The sequence below is a fragment of the Coffea eugenioides genome, chromosome 4 (assembly GCF_003713205.1).
Source record: "Coffea eugenioides isolate CCC68of chromosome 4, Ceug_1.0, whole genome shotgun sequence".
Taxonomy (NCBI): domain Eukaryota; kingdom Viridiplantae; phylum Streptophyta; class Magnoliopsida; order Gentianales; family Rubiaceae; genus Coffea; species Coffea eugenioides.
The window spans coordinates 1,880,135-1,902,242 of NC_040038.1; the positions used below are offsets into that span (position 1 = coordinate 1,880,135).

General features: G+C 36.4%; 3 protein-coding genes across 3 annotated transcripts; 1 reads left to right on the forward strand and 2 right to left on the reverse strand.

Moving 5' to 3' along the window:
* Positions 1-8,073: 8,073 nt before the first annotated feature.
* LOC113768621 (uncharacterized protein At1g51745-like) lies at positions 8,074-12,845 on the reverse strand. The gene is made up of 4 exons (XM_027313056.1): positions 12,761-12,845; positions 11,899-12,252; positions 10,384-11,306; positions 8,074-9,573 (listed from the first exon to the last, which is right to left on the reverse strand). The coding sequence occupies exons 2-4, from the start codon at positions 12,087-12,089 to the stop codon at positions 8,468-8,470; spliced, it is 2,220 nt and encodes a 739-aa protein (XP_027168857.1). The 5' UTR covers positions 12,090-12,252; positions 12,761-12,845; the 3' UTR covers positions 8,074-8,467.
* Positions 12,846-13,204: 359 nt separating this feature from the next.
* Positions 13,205-19,075, forward strand: LOC113768128 (RWD domain-containing protein 1). Its single transcript, XM_027312373.1, has 11 exons — positions 13,205-13,338; positions 14,991-15,056; positions 15,164-15,231; positions 15,449-15,479; positions 15,607-15,676; positions 16,249-16,306; positions 16,980-17,108; positions 17,424-17,515; positions 17,630-17,714; positions 18,485-18,560; positions 18,655-19,075. Exons 1-11 carry the CDS (start codon positions 13,332-13,334, stop codon positions 18,732-18,734), a joined length of 762 nt encoding a protein of 253 aa, XP_027168174.1. The 5' UTR covers positions 13,205-13,331; the 3' UTR covers positions 18,735-19,075.
* A 115-nt stretch (positions 19,076-19,190) lies between these two features.
* LOC113768129 (jacalin-related lectin 19) lies at positions 19,191-20,376 on the reverse strand. Its single transcript, XM_027312374.1, has 3 exons — positions 20,241-20,376; positions 19,895-20,119; positions 19,191-19,731 (listed from the first exon to the last, which is right to left on the reverse strand). Exons 1-3 carry the CDS (start codon positions 20,241-20,243, stop codon positions 19,351-19,353), a joined length of 609 nt encoding a protein of 202 aa, XP_027168175.1. The 5' UTR covers positions 20,244-20,376; the 3' UTR covers positions 19,191-19,350.
* Positions 20,377-22,108: the final 1,732 nt, after the last annotated feature.

Here is a 22,108-nt window from a genome sequence, read left to right on the forward strand (position 1 = left end):
TCCAAAGGCATTAATCACTTAATCCTAAATGAATTTATTTAACTTGTGTGAAGTTGAAATTATCATATTTGGATAAATAATGTATTATATTATTTTTTATTTTGATACTGTTTTAATTTATTTTATATTTGGTTTGGGATAAAACACTTTTACAATGTTTTAATTTATTTTAGATTTGGTTTGAGATTATTTATTTAAATATTTATTACTTGATTATATAATTAGTCTTGTGCGAAATTGATTTTAATAGAAATTACAGTGATAAATTAATAAATTAAAATTAAGTTTCGAGTCGACTTGACAACTCGAAATTTTCGGGTTCGGGTCAGGATACCTGACCCGTTTCGGGTTTGCGAGTCAGTTCGGATCATCGGGTTTGCGAGTCAGTTCGGATCATCGGGTTTTGCTCGGATCTCAACCCGATTTCGACCCGATTGCCACCTCTACTTTTTCCCCCCTATTTGAAACTTTTTTTTTTTAATTGTCCTTAATACATCAACTTTGACATTCTCTATAAGTTTTGAAAAAAAAAAAAACTATGCTACTATCTAACTGGATGAAGAGAACCACATTGATGCAATGGCTTTAAAAGAATCTTGTAGTATTTGTTACTTGAGGAATAATTTCAAATACTCGAGAGTTTCAAAATTTTGATTTAAATCATTTGTTACTGGACACAATTTTTATTTGACCACATTATTGAATAAACCTTTTGATTTGACCAAATAATATGACCCCCTTTGTAGTAACCTCTATCAAACTGGCTTAACCAAGCACTTGAAAAGTCGAAATTGCCACCGGAATGTTTGGAAATTAGGAAATAAACATAAAAGAGGGAACTAGTTATCAACGATAGCCTAGCCCAACAACTAGGGATGGCAATGGGGCGAGGGTGGAGCGGGGGATGGGGGAAACTCCCCCCGCCCCCGCCCCATCCCCCGTCCCCCGCTCCGTCTCCGCCTTGCCCCGCTTCCCCCGCGGGTGCTCCTGCGGAGCTAATAAAAATTTGTTATATAATTTTATCATGATTAAATTTTAACAAATAATCAAGTACTAAAATATCAACACATCATCAAATTATTATTTATTATAATTTTACAATTGAAACTTATAAAAATAATCAAACAAAAATTATTTGAATACAATCCAACATGATGAAATAAATATAACTAAAGTAGTCAAGTTTTCACTTTTGACACAAATATAATCACTAATTCATTATTGTGCTTGTGCTTTTTTTAAGAAAAAAATGTTATTGTATTAAGTGTAATTAGGGATTTAGTATAAATGCATTAGTAAATTTAGTATAACCAATTAATAATTTGTATTAGTACACATATATAATTATTAGTATAATTAATAATATCAATTATATTATATATATTAATAGACATCATATAATACATATAACTAATAATATCATTATCATAATTTGTAACTAATTAAATTATATATTATATATATTATATATTTATTTTTTTAAAGCGGATGGCGGGGGCGGGGGAGTGTACCGCCCCGTTTCTAAGTCGGGGGGGGGAATTCCCCCCGCCCCATTAGCCTCCCGCGGGCACCTGCCCCCATTGCCATCCCTACCAACAACCCCGCCTGCTGCCCCACCTCCACCCCCTAACCTTCATTTCCTCATTGCTAATTATACTGCTATCTATTTTTTTCGTTTTGGGGCGAAAAAAATTAGAAAGATGACAACTTTATCCCACTCTGTGAAATTCTTACTTGACCACCTTTTTCTTTATTTGTGCTTGGAAAGCTAGCTACCCACAAGAAGGAAGCTTATTTCACATCTTCTTGATATGACGTGCCTCTTCACAAAGACTATCACACAAAAGTCTAGAGCTCTGAAAAAGAGGGAAGTTCCTGTTGAAACAATTTTAAGAGTCAAGTGCCTATCATCAACCTATATAGTAAAAGCGCGAATGGGTTTTCTGAGGATGATGGTTGTTGTGCTGATGTGTCTCCGTTTAATTGGCTGGAGTTTGGTCGTCATTCCCGTGCGCCTCGCGTGCTTCCTTTTGTTTCCCGTGCGTCAATCCTTTTGTTTCATTGTTTGTTGTTTGCCGGGGGAAGTGTTCCGCTAAAATCTGGTCCCATGTGCCTTTGATTTTTTTTCTTTTCCCGGCTTTTTATTGGTGGTAGTCAAATGGGTAGACCTTCTCTCTCTGTAACAGCTTTTTTTGGTGGGATTTGACAGGGGGTTGGGCTCGATGCATCAAAAGTCTCCTCTTTCCCTCTTTGTTCATCGACCGTCACTCTCTAAACCTCTTTGAACAACTCTCTCTCTTCTTCTTCATCTTTCAGCCTCTCTCTGAGAACAACATAATGAGTAAGATGGTTTTCTTCATCTTCCAGCCTCTCTCTTCTTCTTAGAGAGGCTCTTTGTTTTAAAGTTCTCAATTGGGGGGGGGGGGGTCCAGCTTTTTTCCCTTCTGATTGAGTTGATGGACGGTGGGCTCAAGACTGCAAAGGGACTGGTAATCTTCCTCTCCTCCCTTTGTCATCTCCCTCTTTCCATACCTCAAGTAGTTATAGCTGATTTTTTCTATTTTTCTGCCATTTTGCCTGATATTTCCTTGGCTAAAAACAATCAATTCTTCCCCCTTCTTTTTTTTTGGTCCTTTTCTGAAACGACGAGGAAGTGAAAGGTTAATATTTCATCTCCACTGTCTATATGAATTTGTAGAATACAGATATGGTATTTTTCTTCTCCTTTCTTTCCTTGATTAATGTCTTTGTTTCATTTCAGTTTTATCATTAAATTTTTATTTTTAGTTTGAACAAAAAACTTTTAATATGGTTGGAGATGGTGAATAATTGATGATTAGCTGGCTTGTAGAGTATTTATTTACTTTATTTTTTTTACCTACTTAGTGTTTTATTGTTCCATTTTTCTTTCCGCTTTTGCCTTTCTTGGATTTCTTCTGCAACAGGAAGGAAAATGGCCACCCGTAAAAGACAACTGCTGAATGGGAAAATCGTAAGCTTTGTTTTATCATTCTAATTTAATTTTACTTTAAATTGCTTTTTTCAGAGCTCAAATGATGGTATACTTTTCTTTGGCCTTTGCTCTTTTCAAACCTCATTCGAGTTTTCTTTTTAGTCTGTTTTTTTGGTGTCTTTCATGCAGGTGTTTTGTTGATCTCCTGATCAGAAAAGCAATCCATATGGTAAGCAAAAAGATTCACTTGTTTAAAATAGATTTCTTCATCTTCAAAATATCTTTCTATTTGCTCCAGTTCTTCCGATTCCTTTTTCTTCTTAGGGTTTTCAACATTTGAAGAATTAATAAATTTCTTCTCTGAGAATCAGGAACTTCCAGGTCATATTGGTCATTGGCCATGAGTTACAAAAAATCGGGTGATGCTATTCTTTTTTATTGCTTTGTGTTGAAATTTTTTGTTTTAGTACATAAATTGTTTCTTGGTAAAACCTTTTGAATATTCGTTTTATGAACCTTAAGTGGTAATTAAACTGAGTATCTTCAGCAATATATTTTTTTGTTACAATGGCAATCTAAATGGTTTTCCTATTTGTAGGTGGTTAAAGGTTTGTCCAAGACGAGGATTCTCAAATATTACATTCTAAGCACCAGCTTGAAATAATGAGTAAGTTGCTGTTTTAATAAACACCTTAAATTTTCAATTCCTTGATCAAAAAAAGAATTAAATTGCTACATAATTGTAGTTTTGCCTCTTGAATCATAGACTACGATGTTTAATAGCTTGGAAATTCTTATTAGGAAAATCAGTTTTGGTTGACTTAAGTCTATATTTACAACACATGATGTTCTCTTAGATTTGTAACATTTCAGTAAGATTAAGTCTGGAAAACTGAACCTTATGATAGTTTTTTTACTTGGTAAAAATGAACTTAATTGAGGTAAGCCTAAACAGAAAATTTTGTGAGAAACATGAAGATGGTATTCCAATTGATAGGTTCAAAAAGGTGAATGTGATGGAGACCTTCAATTTATGTTGAAGTTTTTTATGCAGGAAAGAACTTAAAGGAAGGGCATGTTACTTTTTAAGAAAATTTGGTAGAACTCCTAATTTGTTTTAACTGGATGGATAATTTGTACTAAATATAACACATTTAGATGTTCAAATATGAGGACAAGATGCCTCTACTTTGAGATAAATGGCATACAATTCTTCCTAGAATTTGAGAATACAATCACTTCTTTGACACATCCAACTATTTTTGGAGAGGTGTTCTGGAGTCATCTTACCTCAGATTTTTTATGAGAAAAATTGACAGAAAGACCTCAGAGCCATCTCTCTCCTATCTTTTGTGTCAAAAAAAATTTTTTTTCCCATCTCCTTTCTGTGCAAAAAAGTTATTGTTTTCCTCTTTGCTGGCGAGTTAAAGTACTAGGAGTTACAAAACCAGAGGCATTCCCTCAAATCCTGTATCTGCAATAGAGGGGTTTGGCTCAATATTGACAAGACTAATCAATTCCCATCAGATAATTTTCCATATCTCAATCCCCTCCAACTCAAAGCTTCTATTTGAAAAGTCTCTTCTGTTCTTATCTTTCTTTCTTTCTCTCTGACTAGCTTCTCCACTCTTGTTCTATGTATACTTTTTTTCTCTTGATTAAATTTTATTTTATTCTCTAATAAGTTTTATATGTTTGTTACGGGTTGAGGAATAGGGATTTGATACCAAGTATGAATGTTTGGAAATTCTTTGCTCAAGTAAATACTTTTAGGATCTCTGTTTTTCTATTTTTTCTTTCTTTTTACCAAAAGTCAACTATAATCTTCTCCTGTCCTTACACCGCTTTCATAGATGTTCAAGAAATGGACTATGGAGAGGACAGTCTGCCTCTTATTGAAGTATTTCCTAAAATTCCAGTGTAAGTCATGATTATGAGATTGTCAGGTCTTTTTAAGCAACTCCATTCAGTAATTATCCTTACTTAAGATCCAATATTTTATGCTTTCACTTTTTTGCATTGAAACTTGTGATTATTTCCTTAGATGAAATGGTTTAATTTCTTTCCTCTTTTTTCATGTTCATAGAAATTTTTGTTTTCCAGTTGATATTGCCAATAACTCTTTATAAGTAAAAAATTCAAATTAAGAGGGTGTGGGTTGACTGTTTCTGTTAAACTCTCTTAGTTAGTTGGTAATGATTTTGTCATTTTTTTTCTTTTTGCAGCCAGCTAATGCACTTTTTGGACAACTTTTTATAGCTCAACTTTTTCCCTTGGATTTGGATCAAAATTGTTTGATTAACGACTAGAATGTCATGTTTGCTTTGCTAGGCACGCTATCTACGCAATTTATTCAATGCTTGGGGTTAAATTCTAGGCTGTTAATGGTTGAAGTAGTTAAATTTCAAATCATGTAGGGTTTGTGAACCATTAAATGAAAATATTGAATTCTTGAAAGGGCTATGAAATCAAAAGGGTCTTACTCAGAAAGGAGAGGAAAACTTGTGATATTAATCTACATATCATCTTGCTTCATGTAACTATAGACCTTTATTTTAATGTAAAAAAAAGCAAGGAAAAAATGGTAGGTTGTATATTTCATTTGCAACTGTTAATAATGTTGAAGAATATGAAGAATAAGTTCAATAATTTTCTCTGAATCATTTTCATGTTATTACCATGAGGTTGTTTTAATTATATTCTTTATCTGGCCGACGCTTATTTACACTAAAGTTTTGTTAGATAAAGGAAGAACGAAATAAGGAGCCTACTTTTCTTATTTCAGCCTTCAAGGTATGTGCAGGAGTTATCGTTTCAGTGTTTTTGTTCTCTCTTTGCTTTCTTTTTTTTTCCAAATTTATTTAGCAGTTTATTCTTTGCACAACTATTGATGGATTTTGGGTAAGTCATTGGAGGCTGTGTATGGATTTCAAGGTGAAGAAGTGGATAAAGAATCTAAACTGACACCTTATGGTGAAAAAATTAGTCGAGGCATGTGGTGATGGAAATATCACAATTAGCCTGGCACTATTGTCTTTGAGCTACTGGAAGATGATCAATGTGGTTCTTTACAAACTAAAATTGAAGGATATAGCAGTCCAGATGCCAAGTCAAACCCTTTACAAGACCCTCGAACTAGCTTTGGATTCGGAACGCAAGTCATGGTTTTCTTTTGAATTGATGTAGTTCAGAATTTGAGTTAAATAGGTACTTATTCACCTTATGCATCTTATGCTATCCTCGGTTACTTGTTACTTTTTTCTAAAGAAACTTAACTGATACAAATTCCCCAATTTATTCGACCAAAAAAATTTTTGCTTTTGTTTTTAATTGGACCTATAATACAAATTTCCCAATTTAATCGAGATCTAAGAATTGTTACATTGCAGCCCTGTTTCTATTTCAAAAAGGCATATTTGTGGAAGCCTTATGGAATTGTATTAATAATTTCTGCATTAGAAGCTTTCAGTTGATCTTGACTTTACTGATTGGTCCAAGATTGCTTGTAATGATCTTATGCCTTTTCTTAATGAAGATGATGTAATCCATGGGAACTTCAACTTGCTATTTCATTGATAGTTTAAATAGTTCATATCAAGTTGGTCAGTGGTTTACATTTTTTCTTGTTTTAGGTATTCCTGTTAACTTCATTTTTTCTTGAATTCCAAGTCATCCTGTCCGCTCATTGCCTTTCTATTAAATGATGGAAACCACATGGATGACTTGATTGTGCTTGTTTCCAAATAATGTATAGGAATTACTGTCATTCTTGATGAATAGCAAGTCTTTGCCTAAATTCAACATCTTTTGGTTGAGGACTGCATGTGCTGAACCCTCTTAGGATCATTTGCTTTGATCCCTCAAATTTCTAAATCTCTTTGCATTTCCTTCACGCGTTGTTTTTTGAATAATCACTTATTGCTATCAATCATATAGTACTTACTGAATTTGCTTTTGAAATTTTGGGAAGAAAAGTGAAAAATTTGATGAACTGCTTGAGTTGGTTGGCTACTACAAGACATTTCTCATGAATTCTTATCAAGAAGCAAGGTATGGTTTTCCAACCACAAACAGTGTGGATATGAACTATTTTACTATTTGTTATCATTTATCTTTCCCTGGTATAGTGATCAATAATTGTGAGATCGATTGGCCTTTTTATTTAATCAATAATTTCTTTTTTGTATTTGTTTCCCATGGAAATATTAGTTCTTTCATTTTTATTTCTCAAATTTCAATATTTTGGGCTTCAAAACTTATAACATATTTCGTTCCTATTTTTACATGGTGTTATTCTTAATTTTGTCTAATGTGTAAAGTTTTGGTTTCAACATACAAGAGCTTAATTTACAGTTGATTTTGACACATACAAGGCCATGGCTATAAAGAACGTTATCACCATTGCATGCGCATATCATGCATAGCTACCAGCAAATTGCATATTTTATAGCGGAGAAAGTAGTTTTTATTTGCTTCCTGCTGGGCCAATGCTAACTCAATTTATACTGTAATATTATATTCCTTTTAGTTCCATCAGAGTAGTTCATTTATTACTCTGTCCAGATTATGTCCTTAATGATACATAAAATTCATATGGCTTAAACATAAAATTGCATTACCTCTTGTGCAGGATAAAAACATGGCAGTAGGAGATTATTCGAATAAGCTCTGGGAAGAGGAAGACAAATAAACTCTTGAACGATATTCGGCATTGTAAAGAGATTGAGAAATGCAAGCTTGAACCATAGTTAGTAAACACTTAGTATCCAATTATGCATACAACTTGTAATAATTTATAGAAGTTTTTTTTAAACTGTATTCTTTATTAATATACTTGGCCTTGACTCAACATATTCGGCCAATATAGTTTTGTAACTTATTTTAGTCATTACTCCTAATTATGGATTATCTATTTTGTTTTAACAAAAACTATTACAATGGGCTTGACGCTGGGCATACTACCTATTAATTTCACACCGCGCAAATGCGCGGTGATCCCCTCCTAGTTTCACCATAAACACACACGAGCTGTTCAACTAATTGCAATCATCAAGGAGTATAATAAACAAGAAGTTTGGAGGCCGGGGACAAAGAACAAGAAAACATGAGCTGCAAATGAATTGCTATTTTCGTCAATGCCAGTGATCTTCTCTGACACTGCGGTCATTATCCCTGTAAATCAGTCTAAACTTATGAATTAGATCTGACATAAGATCATTAAAAGACCATATATCAGATCACAATCTTTATACCCCAACTAATGTTACACTCTTATGTACACCGCAAAAAAGCAGCCCAATACCAGAATACCTTAACTCCAACCCTACAAGGCCTACCACACTGCAAATTTTTGGCATTATTATACAAGCAGGATTTTCTAGTTTCAGGGAGGATGTACAGTGCCGGAAGTTGAGAATATACTGAGAGAGTAAGACCCCTACCTACCTCAAAATTCCTATAAAACCAGAACGTAACCTTTCCAGCTACTGCAACATTATGATCTAACAAATTTCTTCACCCATTGCTTGGTGGAAGAAGACGATGCGTAGATCGCATTGAGCTGTTCAAAGCAGCATTAATCCTGCTGAACACTACTTTCAATGGAACACAAGCCACGGCAGGGCCCTTGAGCTTCTCCATCACCGGTTTTTTGTCAACATCACAGTGCTTATGTCCGGTGAGTGAAGACAATTTGCGGATCTTTTTCAACAAAAGCCCATTTTTCTTTGCCTTCGGTGATTTTGCGGGTGAAACACGCGGTTGCAATGCTTGATGCTTGTTTGTCCTTCCACCTGAATTAGGCCTTCTTTCATAAACCATATCAAAACTACGCAAGGGATAAGTGTCTTCAGCTGGATCATCGTCCAACTCATAGCTGCTGCTATGGCATTCAGAGCTGCTCACTAGTTGATCACAGGAGCCATCCTCCAAGACATCTACAGTAAGAGGGTGGCCTATAATTGGCCGGCCATTCAATTTGCTCATGAGAGAGATGTATGGAACATGATGAGGTCGGTAGCTGGCTTTCACTTCCACGTTAACATCGTACAAGGAAGAATCTGTGATGTGGTGTCTCAGAGAAAAATCAGATTGGTTGTACTTTGGATTTAAGACAAATCGGGATAGACGGAAGGGTAGAGACCTCTGAGGTAACTCAGCTGTTAGATCCCTAACATGACATTCATTGTGAGAACTGCTCCAACCTCCAAAGTCATCTAGTTGAATATCAGTAACCGTTCTGGACTTTAGCCTGTAGGTGCTATTCAAGGCAAGGCACCCACCAATAGAACTGCAATCAGCTTTTCGCCCAGAACCCAGAGAGAGCACATCCTGATCCATAGCTGTCAAATATACATCAGATTCCTCATCTGCATCCGTGTATCTTGAATCTTGCCTTCTAATTTTGCTTGTGTGTCTAGAGTTCCTCTTCCCCTTTAACTGCCACTCTGAAGCACCTTTCTCTATCATCTGGTTGAGGGTATTCATGTCACCTGTTCCTGAACTTGTAGAACCAGACTCATTAAGCTCGTCATTTCCCAAAGACATAGTTTCAACTTGACTGCATTGGCTAGACTGTGCTCCAGCACCAATTTGAGGCTTTTGAGATGCACAAGATATCACTGATGACATTGACAGGACAAATAAAAAATTCAGTAGATGTCATAATATATCATTTCCGGAGTTCACTAACAATGAAAATTTGCAATGCACTCATAAATCACTTCAGAGATGGAAAATTTCAGAATATCAATCAAAGCTAAGCGAAAAAGACCAAGCCATGAAAACACCAGAGTCATAGTAAAAAGATCCCGGTGAATCAACACTAATTTTAGACGCATTAGACAAGGACTCGACCCAATTTCATCCAAATGGAACAAACACGTGTGATCTCAGGTTCAACACTTGTAGGAATAAGAAATGCAAGTGTCAACAATGAGATTCCCGTGAGCCCATAAAACATACCAGCAATTGAGAGAAAGGAAACCCCAGTATCATGTTTAAACCTTCATAAGTGATAGAATCAAGGTTGGCAGTCGCCAAACATATTTAATCAGCAGCTTATAGGTATGTGTTTTGAGGAAGGAGCTACAGGCAAAAATGCTTTTAGAATTGTAATCTTTTTTCTTTTCTTTATAGGATGAGTATTCAGCAGCATAAGTCAGGGCACTCATCAAGAAGCAGAGCATGATCATACACAAGATTTTCTACTGTGATTCTCCACATGTTTATGAATAATCCAAAATAAAACCAACCTAAACTATTAGCACTAACAAAAAGTTACCACCCACCTTGCTCAACCAAGAACACTTCAAATAAAATATACATACTTCACACCACTCATCCTTCAGCCTGGAAAAGGAGGTCTAAGGCAGATATGCTTAAAGCATTTAATGTCAACTGTGTATAAATAATTTTGTGATAAAACATACCTGCGGAGTGCTTTTCTTCTGCCATGAGAGGCACATCAAATAAACTGTCAGAAGAACCATTTTCATGGTAACCTAAGATGCTGGAAATTTCATTTTCCTTCTGTTTACATTTCATGAGGGAAGCATCATAAGCATGTTCAGATGCATTAAATGATGCTCCATTCTCACATGAAACTCCAGTACTATCAGAGTTGTTGTTAGCAATTGAAAAACTTCTCTTTGACTCATTAGATTCTATTCCAGAAACTTTGCTGTCAGATACTCCAGGGAGATATGATCTAGTTGGACTACCAAGTTGTTCACACAAGACAGGTACCGAAACCATCACAGTACTTTCCAAAACCTTGGTCAATGGCCGGCGACGATTTTTTCTTTTAAGGAACTCATGAACATGTGCTACCTGAGATCTCTTCCTTTTCAATGATGACACCACACTCATGCCCAAATCCTCAAGTCCTCTCATACGCTTAATGCCTTCAGTTCCATCATCTTCTGAATCATTTGGCGTTCTCCACTGTCTCCCCTCTGCAGATTCCTCTTTTCCAGCATTTGGATGATCAGGCTCCTCAAATGAAACACCAGAATGAGATAACTCCAGTTCAGAATCAGATTCATCCTCGGAACTACTGATTTGATCCTCCGAATCTTCAGTATCTTCTTGACTATGTAAAGAATTAGGTGACTTCCCAAAATCCTGAGGATCCTCGTCTTTTTTATCCATTGTTGAGCAGAAATCTGGGTGATCTTTCCCTAGGCGAGCATTTTCAAGTTCAAGAGCGTGAAGAATGGCATCTTCTCTTCGAGCATACTTCACAACCTTCTTAGAAGAATTAGCTGCTGCCTTTGCTTTCTCAATACAATCATCATACTCCCCACAGCGAAAAGCTTTCACACGTTTTGATTTTTCCAAGTTATACCAGTCCCTACAAAAATCCGAACGCTTTTAACCAAATTCCAAGCATATCAACTATGGCTTCCAAGTCCAAAACCACAAAAATAATGTTTAATTTCAACTTACACGAGGACGAGTGGACTAATATTAAAAACAATAAGAAGAAAAGAAAAGACAAAGAAACATCAGCAATGGGCTCCGAAAAAAAAAACCTATCACAAATAGCAACACGTAATGATTTTTTCCTCGAGAATTAAAGCAACTTTAAATATCATTGAAACTTAACAGAACATTCAAAAGCACAAGAATGTAGTTATTCACACAACCTTATCGCTCTAACAATCACATTCCAAAACGGACAACACATCTACCATGTGTATGGGCAGACTCCTCAATGTTAGCAGGTGTGAAATGCCATGTGAAACAAGAAACAATACATCTGACATAACTTACAAAGTAAAGGAAAATTGAAAACAAGGATTCAAAGAAAAACATAAAACATAGAGCAACAAGAAAAAGGGTAAAACCTATAAAACATTTTGAAAAACAATAATATCAAAGAATTAAGATCAGAATTAAAATATAAAACCAGACCCCAGAGAAAAAGAAAGGCAAGTACTTACACACTGGCATCCTCTCTCCCAAGCAGCTTAACAGGAGTCCCTGATTTTGGAGAAACCAAACAGCTCTCAGGCAGCTCTTCGGGACCAAGTATCCGACCCGGCCACCACGACCCGTTTCGCCTGCGAACCCAAACCAACCCTCCCACCGACGCATCAATGCCCTTGTTGCTAGCCTCATCATCACTCCCCATTTCTCACAACGCAGAAAACAGCAGGAAAAGGGACAAAAAAAAAACCAATATAGCAAAGAGGAAAAACCCAAAACCAATCTCAACCTACCATATTTTAGGCCCACTTAAACCTCCAAGAACATCAGAAACCTTCCACCACCATGAAAATGCACCTCTTTTTCACCTTTAAAAAAAATTGGGAACCATTTAAACAGTCAGAAAATCCAAAATCCCACATGCAATTCAAAACTCGCAATAGTTCCAGCCAAAAAAAAATCAGATCAGAAACCACAAAAATGGAAAGAATGCTGGAGGAACCAACATTTAAGGGTTTATGGGGCGAAAGATAGATCTGGAAAATGACAAAACCCAATGAAAATTACCATAAGAAACAAATTTTTCCTATACCCTTTTTCCTTCCTTTTCAGAAAACTTCCTCATTTCAGAAAAAGAAACGAAATTTCCATTGGCTTTTCGTTTTTTATATTCTTTAAATCTTCCAAACGTACTTCCTTTGCACAAGAAAAGATTTTGACACCAAAGCTATTGGCTTTCAGTTTCAGAAACAGTACAAAACAGAGGCAGAGAAAAGGAGAAAAGGAAAAAGAAAGTGGAGCGTGTGTAAATAGCTGATGATGAAGAATGAAGTAGAGGGGAGAGTGGGTTCTGTTTCGAAAATGGATCGGACGTACCTTTTGGTATCTTTTTGCCAAGACAGCCAGAGAGAGAAGAGAAGAGAAGAGCCCCGGAGAGAGAGAGAGAGAGAACCAAAAGAAAGAGAGAAGAGTGTGTGTAGGATTTTGTGGATTATTATGAATAATTTATTTAATTTTCAAGTGCGGTGAGAAGGGAGGAGAGAAAGAAACAGAAGAAGAAGGGGAAGGAAAAAAAGGAGGAAAAATTAGGAACGACAGGTAGTACGCTAAGGTTTCTACACCTGTCCCACCTGCGAAATTGCGGGCCCCTTTTTGATATCTATAGTCACTAGACTAACCCCCTGCTTTTTTATCGTGGTAAAAGCATGATCAGTGGATGATTTACACGTCTGCTGTTGATGTGATCAACGGTTGTGATTGATTTATTGGATATATTCGTATGTTAAGAATCCTGTGAGCGTATGCACGTGAAACCACAAGTTGTACAGCGGGGCGCTTCATTTAGCTCTTTAGGTCTTCACTCTTCGGCATTAGTAGCTCGATAGCTGGTGGGGTTCTGCAACTTTTTCCATCGCATTATCAGAAAGGCTACCAAAGGAGAGCAGCCATGACTGGTAATTTCCTTGATAAAAATCTAATCGTTATTTCACATTGATCTTGAAATTAAGCTATTTCATAGTTGCTGTAACAAAATTTTTTGCTTTGCGATTGGTTTTTATTTGGCTATTAAATTTGGCTTTTCTTTTGTGGGTGGGAAGGAATTCTTGCTGAGGTTGTTTTGGATGTCTATGAATTTGCAGATACTGAAGTGCAAAATGAATTTGTGGTCATTTTGATTCTGTTTGATTATGCCATGATTCAGTGATATGTAGCTTCTGCTGGATATTGTCAATCCTTTTTCATATGTATATTTTACTATTTTTGTAGAAAATTTTCTCCGTTAATATTTTTCAAAATTCTATTAAATTATACAATGGTAGAATGGACAAGCGATGATAATAGTGAAGCAGACCGGGGAGTAAAGTGGCTTTCTTTTATTTTCTTTTCTTTGAGTGGGAACATGCTTAAGTTCAACAAATATCTGCAGGAGGAAATGTGAAAATCCAAGGTGCTTACGACTTAGGAAAGTCCAGCACTGATGATCTCTTGATGGAATAACTAATTATTGGGGATTCTGAAAGAATCTGTTGATCCAGACACAAGGCAGTTAACGTGACATTGTTTGATGTAAATGAAATAAGATCACTGTCTTCGCTTATCGACAATTTTCCATCTTATTGTCGAATGTACTGACCGTTAAATAATGGGATAACCTACTGTGCACAAAATCAATAAACCTCTCCCTCCTGGACACGTGGGCTTGCTTTGCCTGCATTATTTTGGATCTTTAGAACATCTATAAAAGGTTTGATCTTAGGGCTCTTTAGCAGTCTAATCTGAGTTATTTGAAAAAGCTAGGTGTTATGTCTTCAGTTATTTGGTAGACAGTTTGAGAACAACTATGGAAGTTGGTTGAGACTATCATCACAATTGTAACAGAAGGCTGAATGAATTCGTTAAACAACGAGATAACCTACTGTGCACAAAATCGATAAACTTCTCCCTCGTCGACACATGGGCTTGCTTTGCCTGCATTTTTTTTTGAATCTTTTGAACATCTATAAAAGGTTAGATCTTAGGGCTCGAGTAGTCTAATCTGAGTTATTTAAAAAATCTAGGCTTTATGTCTTCAGTTATTTGGTAGACAGTTTGAGAACAACTATGGAAGTTGGTTGAGACTATGATCACAATTGTAAAAGAAGGCTGAATGAATTCGTTATGCATATTCAGGTACCTATACGGATGGTTTTAGCCAATTTCTGTTACACAAATAAGATAGATGTCTATATACTCACTACTACCACCATACACAAATATAAATGCTCATTTATACACACTCATTCCATTATGTTCATATGCTATAGGAACACTGGCAATCTGACAGTCCCTGCAGTCAATATTGGATATTTACACTTGAGTAAATCACTGTCTTCTAACAAAAATACGAACCTGCATTCTTGCAAACTGGTGTTAATCTTTATATTGCAAATATTTGTTCAGTTGCTTACATGAAGATTTGCAATAATATGTATAAACGTGACTCAAAAGCATTTCTATTTCAATATGTTGTGATCTTGTTACATCTCAGTTTTCAAGTTTCTATTTGTTTTGGGGTAGAAGATATTTCTTCATCATTGGGAATCATCTTACTAAACATTTCGTACAGATTATGTGCAGGAGCAGGATATGGAAATTGAAGCGCTGGAAGCCATACTTATGGATGACTTTAGAGGTCCGTGCGAACTATGCGTTCTGAATCCCCCATAATCTTTTTCTTCTACATTGTTTTCACATCCTAAACCCTATCATGTAGTTGATTCTAGTCATTCATTGTACCAGAAATTCACTCAAGTGAAAGTGGGTTAAACACTTCAAGTCGGTGCTTTCAAATCACTCTATCTCCTCAGGTATATGTGATCCTTAATGTTATTTTCGTATCAGTATAGAAAGATTTTGCTTTTTGTGTATTAGAATCTGTCATTTGTACGTAGAGGTTAAAAAAAAATTAACCCTAGTTGATAATCTGTCATATATCTTGCGTATGGTCTTGGCAAAATAGGAGGAGTTCTGTATCTTGTGGGTTACAGAAAATGTTACTCATGGCCTTGTTTTCTTCTGGTCCAGGATGAGGAGGCAGACGACTCAAGTCCTTCAGGTTTATGAACTTAACAAATTTCTTTTTTTTTTTTAAAATTTTTTCTGTTAGAGCTATGTGCTGGTTATTGTGCATTCATGTATACATTTTCCTGATAACAGCAACTGTTGCCATGTTGTTATTGCAGTTCGGCTGGCTTTAATTTTCTCACACACAGAAAAATATCCTGATGAACCTCCGCTTTTGAGTGTGAAAAAGTATGGCTAAATCATTTTTTCCTTCATCACATGACAGAAGTCTTGTAATATACTTCTCTTACTCTTCTATTTTCCCATTGGCTAATGGCTTGTGATTTCTTATTTAAACTTCTGAATCAAGTGCCTGAACTTTTGACTTCACTTAGTTCGATATTTTCCATAGAAATGGCCACCCGAACAGCATTTTAGACTTCAGTCAACTACTATAATGCATGTCCTGTGTCAGTTGAATGTTTACAAATAACCATTCAAATGTATCTGGGACATTGGTAACCAAGCATTGAGAACATATTTTGTTATTCACAACCATGAAGTTATGTTGAAGGACTTGATTTGGTTCTCATCATTTATATGCTCTAGTATATACTGCATATTAACAGTTGCCAGAAATCTGTAGTTTAGCTGCTTATGGATGTTTGCTGCTTGCAACAGGCTGTTATGGCAGATTTTGTCATAAATAATGAGGAATATTAATCATTTAACTGCATTTGGAAATAAGGAACTGCAGGATAATTGTGTTTCAGAATGTAGCAAAATCAGGCATCCTTAAAACCTTGATTTTTCTTTTTCAGTTTAAGAGGAATTCAAGCAGGAGATCTCACAGCTCTAAAGGAAAAACTTGAACAAGAGGTAAATTTTAGTGACCAAACATGTTTTATTGTCTTTGGATATAAGCATTATCAACTTTTCTTTCTGTTTCATTATGTCAATTTATTTGTTTTGTCTTTATAAGCAACAGATGAACAGAATACAAGAGTTCAGTTTTCTGTCTAAAAAAGGAGCGGCTTGTGTAATTTAAAGATGTTTTATAAGAAACAAAACCTGTAAAGGAGTTAAAAAGCCTTAGAATTCCAGAAGGGTGAAGTACCTCAAGCATATCTCACGTAGAATAGCTGCACAAACTCTGCCGTTAATGTTGGCTGCCTGTCCAAAAATTTAAGTTCATCATTTGACAAGACAAGTTGTGGTTGGTGATATACAGTACTGTCATAAAATATATGTTATTTAAAGCCTTAGAAAGTGTAGATAGGTGGATTCTAATATTATTTAGATGAGTTAAGGTGATGCTGTTTCCACTGCAACTGTGAGAAGGCATGGAAATGCTAGTGTTAATGGTGTAATTAACTTCAGGAGCTCTCTCTCTCTCTCTCTCTCTCTCACACATGCGTACAAACCTGATATGTAGCCCTTAATGGACAAAGCTGTGTTCTTTCCTAAGTGGGTATGCTAAAGTTCTCTTTCTTGTTTTGTACAATAAAGTTGTCGTACTCCTAAACTTATTTTATGGATGCCTATGGTTCAGGCTTCTGAGAATCTTGGAATGGCCATGATCTACACATTGGTTACTTCAGCCAAGGAGTGGCTATCTGAAAGATTTGCTCAAGATGGCGATGCTGAGAATGCCGACGAAGATGAGGTGGCAAAAGACGAGGTATTATTGTTTTTTCTTTTTTATTTGTAATACAGTGTATTCAGCTTCTTTTATAGGTGCAGGTTCATTCTTGTGTTTCTCAAATCTCCATAGATTAAGGCTGTTAATATGGTTCCTTCCCTAATTAACTGGCAAGTAAATAGATCTTTATTTTCCAAGAATTCATAAGCATGGAGCAAGAGCCTTACCTTGAGTATTCAATTGGGAATTAGCACCTTTTAGTTTGTATTTCTCTTGGTACTGAATCAACAATATTTATTATAATTGACAATATCTTTTCACCTAATTTTTTAATGGGTCTTTACCACCATTCAGATAATCGTGCCTCATGGAGAGCCAGTCACGATTGAGACATTTTTGGCTTGGAGGGAAAGATTTGAAGCAGAATTAGCGCTAGAAAGAGCCAAGTGAGTTCAAGTGCATGTTTCAATAGCTTTTCAAATAAAGGACTTGGCTAAACGAAGGTCATCTTGTTACCTTTGTTTTCTTCATCCTAATGGATGGTTTGCATCAAACTTTAGGCTTATGCCTGATTCAGCGCTTACAGCACCCAAGGAAAAGAAGCTTGCGGGTAGACAATGGTTTGAAAGTGGAAGAGCTTCTGCGGTAGTCCTATTCTTCAATCTATTTTATCTGCTTAATCAATTGTCCTAGTCTGAACTTAGGCCCACCTAATCTTATTTGCCTTTATTATAGTTCTTTACCAAGTCAAGGGAAATTCTTTCTCCAGTTTGGGTAGACTCGTGCAATTTACCATTTTCCATCATATTTGCCAGTATCTATTAAGACCTTTTATTTAGATGCATATCATTGAATTGAAAGAGGAAATGGCAATTGCAATAGCATGAAAGTTTTCACTGTTGGTTGCAATAATTGAATATCTCTTGAGACATAGTTGATCAAAGATTCATAATGTTGAGTTGAAAGAGGAATTGCAATTGCAGTAGAAGATTCTGTCCAGGTTGAGTTCCAATAGTGCTAAGTAACTGTCACTGCTTATACATGCAACAATTGATTTTCTTCCATTCTTTCTGTGTTTCAAGTCTATGCTGGAAGCGGTAACCATGGAATTGTAGAGCTTAGCCCTGAGAGAGATCCTTATAGGTTCTGACATAGGCAGAGCCCAAGAACTTCTCATAATGATGAACCAAGAGCCATCAATTAAATAAGCAGTGGAACTTGTTTTCTCACAATAATGATATAGATTCCCACTGTGATATGCTGTGAGTTGGGTGTTAAGAAGTGGTGCGTGGATCCGTTTCAAAATTTATTTGGCACAGTTAGTCAGTTGTCCTATATGCTGCAACTCTGGCAAATGTAATAGTTTGAAGATTTACTTGAAAATGTCAATTATGTGTTCTTTATCCTCCCTGCAGAAAGGTGCAGCTTCAATTGATGAAGAATCTGATGAGGATGAGGAAGATATTGACCTTGATGATGACGATTTTGAAGGTGAGCCTTGCTTTAACAGCACTTGGTATTTTTTCCCCCCTCCTCTTTTCTCCTTTTTCAATTGGGACTTAACTGCCCCCTTTGTGGATGGCAGATGATGAAGAAGATATGTTGGAGCATTATCTGGCAGAGAAATCAGATGCATCCTCTCATTCTTCAAGGAGAGCCAATTAGAAGGACGGAGGGTAGAATTAAGGTTTTTTTTTTTTTCAACTCTTATTCCCATAGCAAGTTTATATATCAAATTTAAGCCCGTTATGTGATGTTGTAATAGTCGCAATACCAATGTGAGCAACAGACTAACCAGTTTTGGGCCTCGACCAGAGGAAATGCATAGTATTGAAGCTACAGGAACAAGTCCCCCCCCCCCCACACAACAACAAAAATCCCCCACACAAAAACACCACAAATTTCAGAAATTCGAGCAGACTTTGCCCTGAATACTGGTATGGTCTAAGTTTAAGGCAGTGATTTAAGTTAATCATGTCCCTTGGCAGCTTTTCAGTTTGTAAGCATTTCCACTATTTGTCTCCGCAAGAGGAAGTTGCAATTGGTTCTTCTTCCCGTTAAAATTGGACGCTAATCCTTTTTATAGCAAGTAAAAGGCCTTGGATTTGATTAGATATATGCTATGGGTAAATTAAGATTTTACCTAAAACATCTCTTTATCTGCCTATACATGGAGGGACACAACACAAATGATAGCAAGTCTATTTCCTTCCATCCAATCCTTTGCAGTTAAATACAGATACCTAAAAGCAAGGAAGGAAGGTTGCAGGTCTTCTATGGATTAATAGTAAGATCCTCCTTGAGCGGTGGCTTTTGTGGCTTTAAAGCCAGCATCCTCGCTCTCTTTAGGGGCCAAAGATACAGAGCTTGTAAGTCTCTTGAACCTCTGCTGCACCTTCTGAAGCACTCTTGTCGTTTGAACCCGAGATAAATGACAGCCCAGCGAGTCCAAGTACCAGCCGCTCCTTCCTTTGAAGCCAACAATTTGACCTCCTTCAATCGGAAGGGAAAATGGCGCTCCTTCTTCAACCCCATATGGCCCGAAGGTTCTTTTACTGCTCTTAAACGTGAGTGCCCGGATCACAGGACTGCCACCATGAACCACGGGAGCGATAAAACCGCTTACACTAGTCAGGAACTCGTCTGGAAACTGTAGCTTGATCTACCACCGTGAATCAAGAACAAAAGAAACAATCAAGCCTCCTATCAGTCATTTTTACCAATCCGAATGAAACATGACTTTGACGTTAGACTCTGATCTTCATAAATCAAACCCATGTGATAAAAATTTTTGCTTGAAAAAAAAAAAAGAAAAAGCTTCTTACCTCGGAGGTTTTGCTACCTCCAACGCCTCCATGCTTTTCTCCAACAAAGGGCTTCCCGTTCTTATCATAGACCACACGCATGGAGTCTATGCAGCGGGCATGAACTAGTGTAATTTCTCTGACACCATTGTAACTGCCATCATCCCATGGGCTTCCACCATTTCCTCCCCATGGTCCAACTGCTATTCTCTTCTTCTTCTCGCCACTCTGATTGCTCTCACCTTCCTTTCATGATCAAATAAATGCCAATTTTAGAAGTAACAGACAAGAACGATAAAATTGAACTAATTAGGGAGGAAACAATTCAGTACGAAAAAGACCAGGAATACTTGAGAGGAACTCATACCATGTTGGCTGAACCAGGAAAATGCGAGGGGTTAATTGATGATGCCAATGATCGATCATGTGTACCTGAAGAATACAAAAGACCTATAAATATAGGCTGTGAAAGGATGCTGATAGAGCAAAAAATGCTGCAGAATCGGAATATGAACTAATACAGGGAAGGGGACAAAGGAAGGGGTGAGTGACCACATTTTTTTTTTTTTTTGGTATAGCATCTGATACCATTTGAACTTTGTAGCACTACCCCTATCCAGGAATTTTCCTTTTTTTTTTTTTTTGTTCTCTTTGTACCGAAATTTAACGGCTGAAATTTGCCCCTTTTTGAGTTGAATACCAGCACAACTTATCCTTGAATGATCTTTAAAGCGTAAAAGGGACGCAGAATAATGAAGAAAATGCAATGCATGGATTTCTCTTTACTCAATGCGAAATGTTAACTTAATTAGCTAGGTATTGTGTTGGACAGACATTATACACATTTCCTCATATAATTAGCTAGGCTTTGTGCAATCTCTTTGGACCGACTACTTGGCTTTCGGGTCCTGATTTCTGACTTATGGTGTTTATAAAACCATAGCTAAGTGTTTATGATGTAAAAAAAAAAAATTTTTGCTAGCCCAAAGCCACTTTCTTCATTTGTTCATCTCTCGTTTTAATCCACCTTCTGATAGTGAAGCCCAAACCACAAGAATTGAACTAGAAAAGTCAATTAATTAATCAAACACTACATCTATAATCGAAACCGACTCTTTTAAAAAGTGTTAAATATTTTTCACAATTCAAATCATATCATATCAGCATCTAGTAGCAGCGTGTTTTTCATGGTTCAAATCAGATCAAATCAATTTTTTTAATTTAATAATAAATTGTTCAAATCGGATCGAGTGAATCACGCTTGAGATCAGATCACATCAATTTTGTCTAATTTAATACAAGGGATAATTTCAGAAACCTCCCCTGAGGTTTCTGACACTTTCACTGACATCCCCTGAGGTTCTCAAAATTTCACTTACCTCCCTTGCTTTTGATTTTGTGGTAACAATCCAGTCCAAATCAGATTAAAATATTATTTTCATGTGTGAGAAGGTATTTTTATTCCATAGCTACCCTTTGCAGAAGTTCTATTAGTAGAAGATTCAAAGAAGAATAAATGATTTGGACTAATTAGTAAAGTTGAGGGGGGGTAAGTGCAATACAAAAAATTGCATGCACCAGATGTGCCATGCAACAGTTATTTGGCAGATTTTGCAACGGCTAGCTGCAAATTGCAACGGCCAGAAGGTTTGCTGTTTCAGTAGCAATAGCATATAAAGCAAAGCAACTTAACTACCTCTGAGGTTTCAAGCTATTAACATTCTTTGCTACTAATTTGGAGTGATAACAAGTGCATTTGCTGTGCTACAATTAGAGCTCTGAGTAAAAAGTTTTAGCTGCAACCATGGCCTCTTCAAGCCATAGGGGAGAATCATGGAATTCACCTACATCTTTCTCCATTAAAAACAGGTTTTGCCGCTGTAATCGCAAAGCAACCGTAATGATATCAGAGAGTGAAAGGAATCCAGACAAGTTGTATTTCTATTGAGAAATTTCCAACTTTGTGATGAATTTTAAAAAAATTCTACAAAAGGGGTGATTTTGGGTTTAATTTCCGTCAGGGGGGTCTTCGCATTTGTGAATTTCACAAATGCGAGCTTACAAGAGCTCGCATTCGTGGAATGCGAGCTCTGGTTATTGAGCTCGCATTCCACGAATGCGAGCTCTTCTCAATTTTTTTTTTTCCTTTTTTAAGAGCTAGGGAATTATTTCTAGGAAGCAAATGCGAGCTCTTATCTTTTTTATTTTGGTATTTTTTGAGAGGTAGGGAATTAT

Excerpts from the sequence above, each read along its gene's own strand:
- LOC113768128 (XM_027312373.1), top strand. Across the intron at positions 15,232-15,448 it reads AAATCACTCTATCTCCTCAG|GATGAGGAGGCAGACGACTC; the intron begins GTATATGTGATC and ends CTTCTGGTCCAG. Across the intron at positions 17,516-17,629 it reads TTAGCGCTAGAAAGAGCCAA|GCTTATGCCTGATTCAGCGC; the intron begins GTGAGTTCAAGT and ends ATCAAACTTTAG.
- LOC113768129 (XM_027312374.1), bottom strand. Across the intron at positions 19,732-19,894 it reads GAGGTAGCAAAACCTCCGAG|ATCAAGCTACAGTTTCCAGA; the intron begins GTAAGAAGCTTT and ends TCACGGTGGTAG.
- LOC113768621 (XM_027313056.1), bottom strand. The coding sequence starts at position 12,089 with ATGGGGAGTGATGATGAGGCTAGCAACAAGGGCATTGATGCGTCGGTG. Across the intron at positions 11,307-11,898 it reads GGGAGAGAGGATGCCAGTGT|GGACTGGTATAACTTGGAAA; the intron begins GTAAGTACTTGC and ends GGATTTTTGTAG. Across the intron at positions 9,574-10,383 it reads AGAAGAAAAGCACTCCGCAG|TGATATCTTGTGCATCTCAA; the intron begins GTATGTTTTATC and ends CAATGTCATCAG.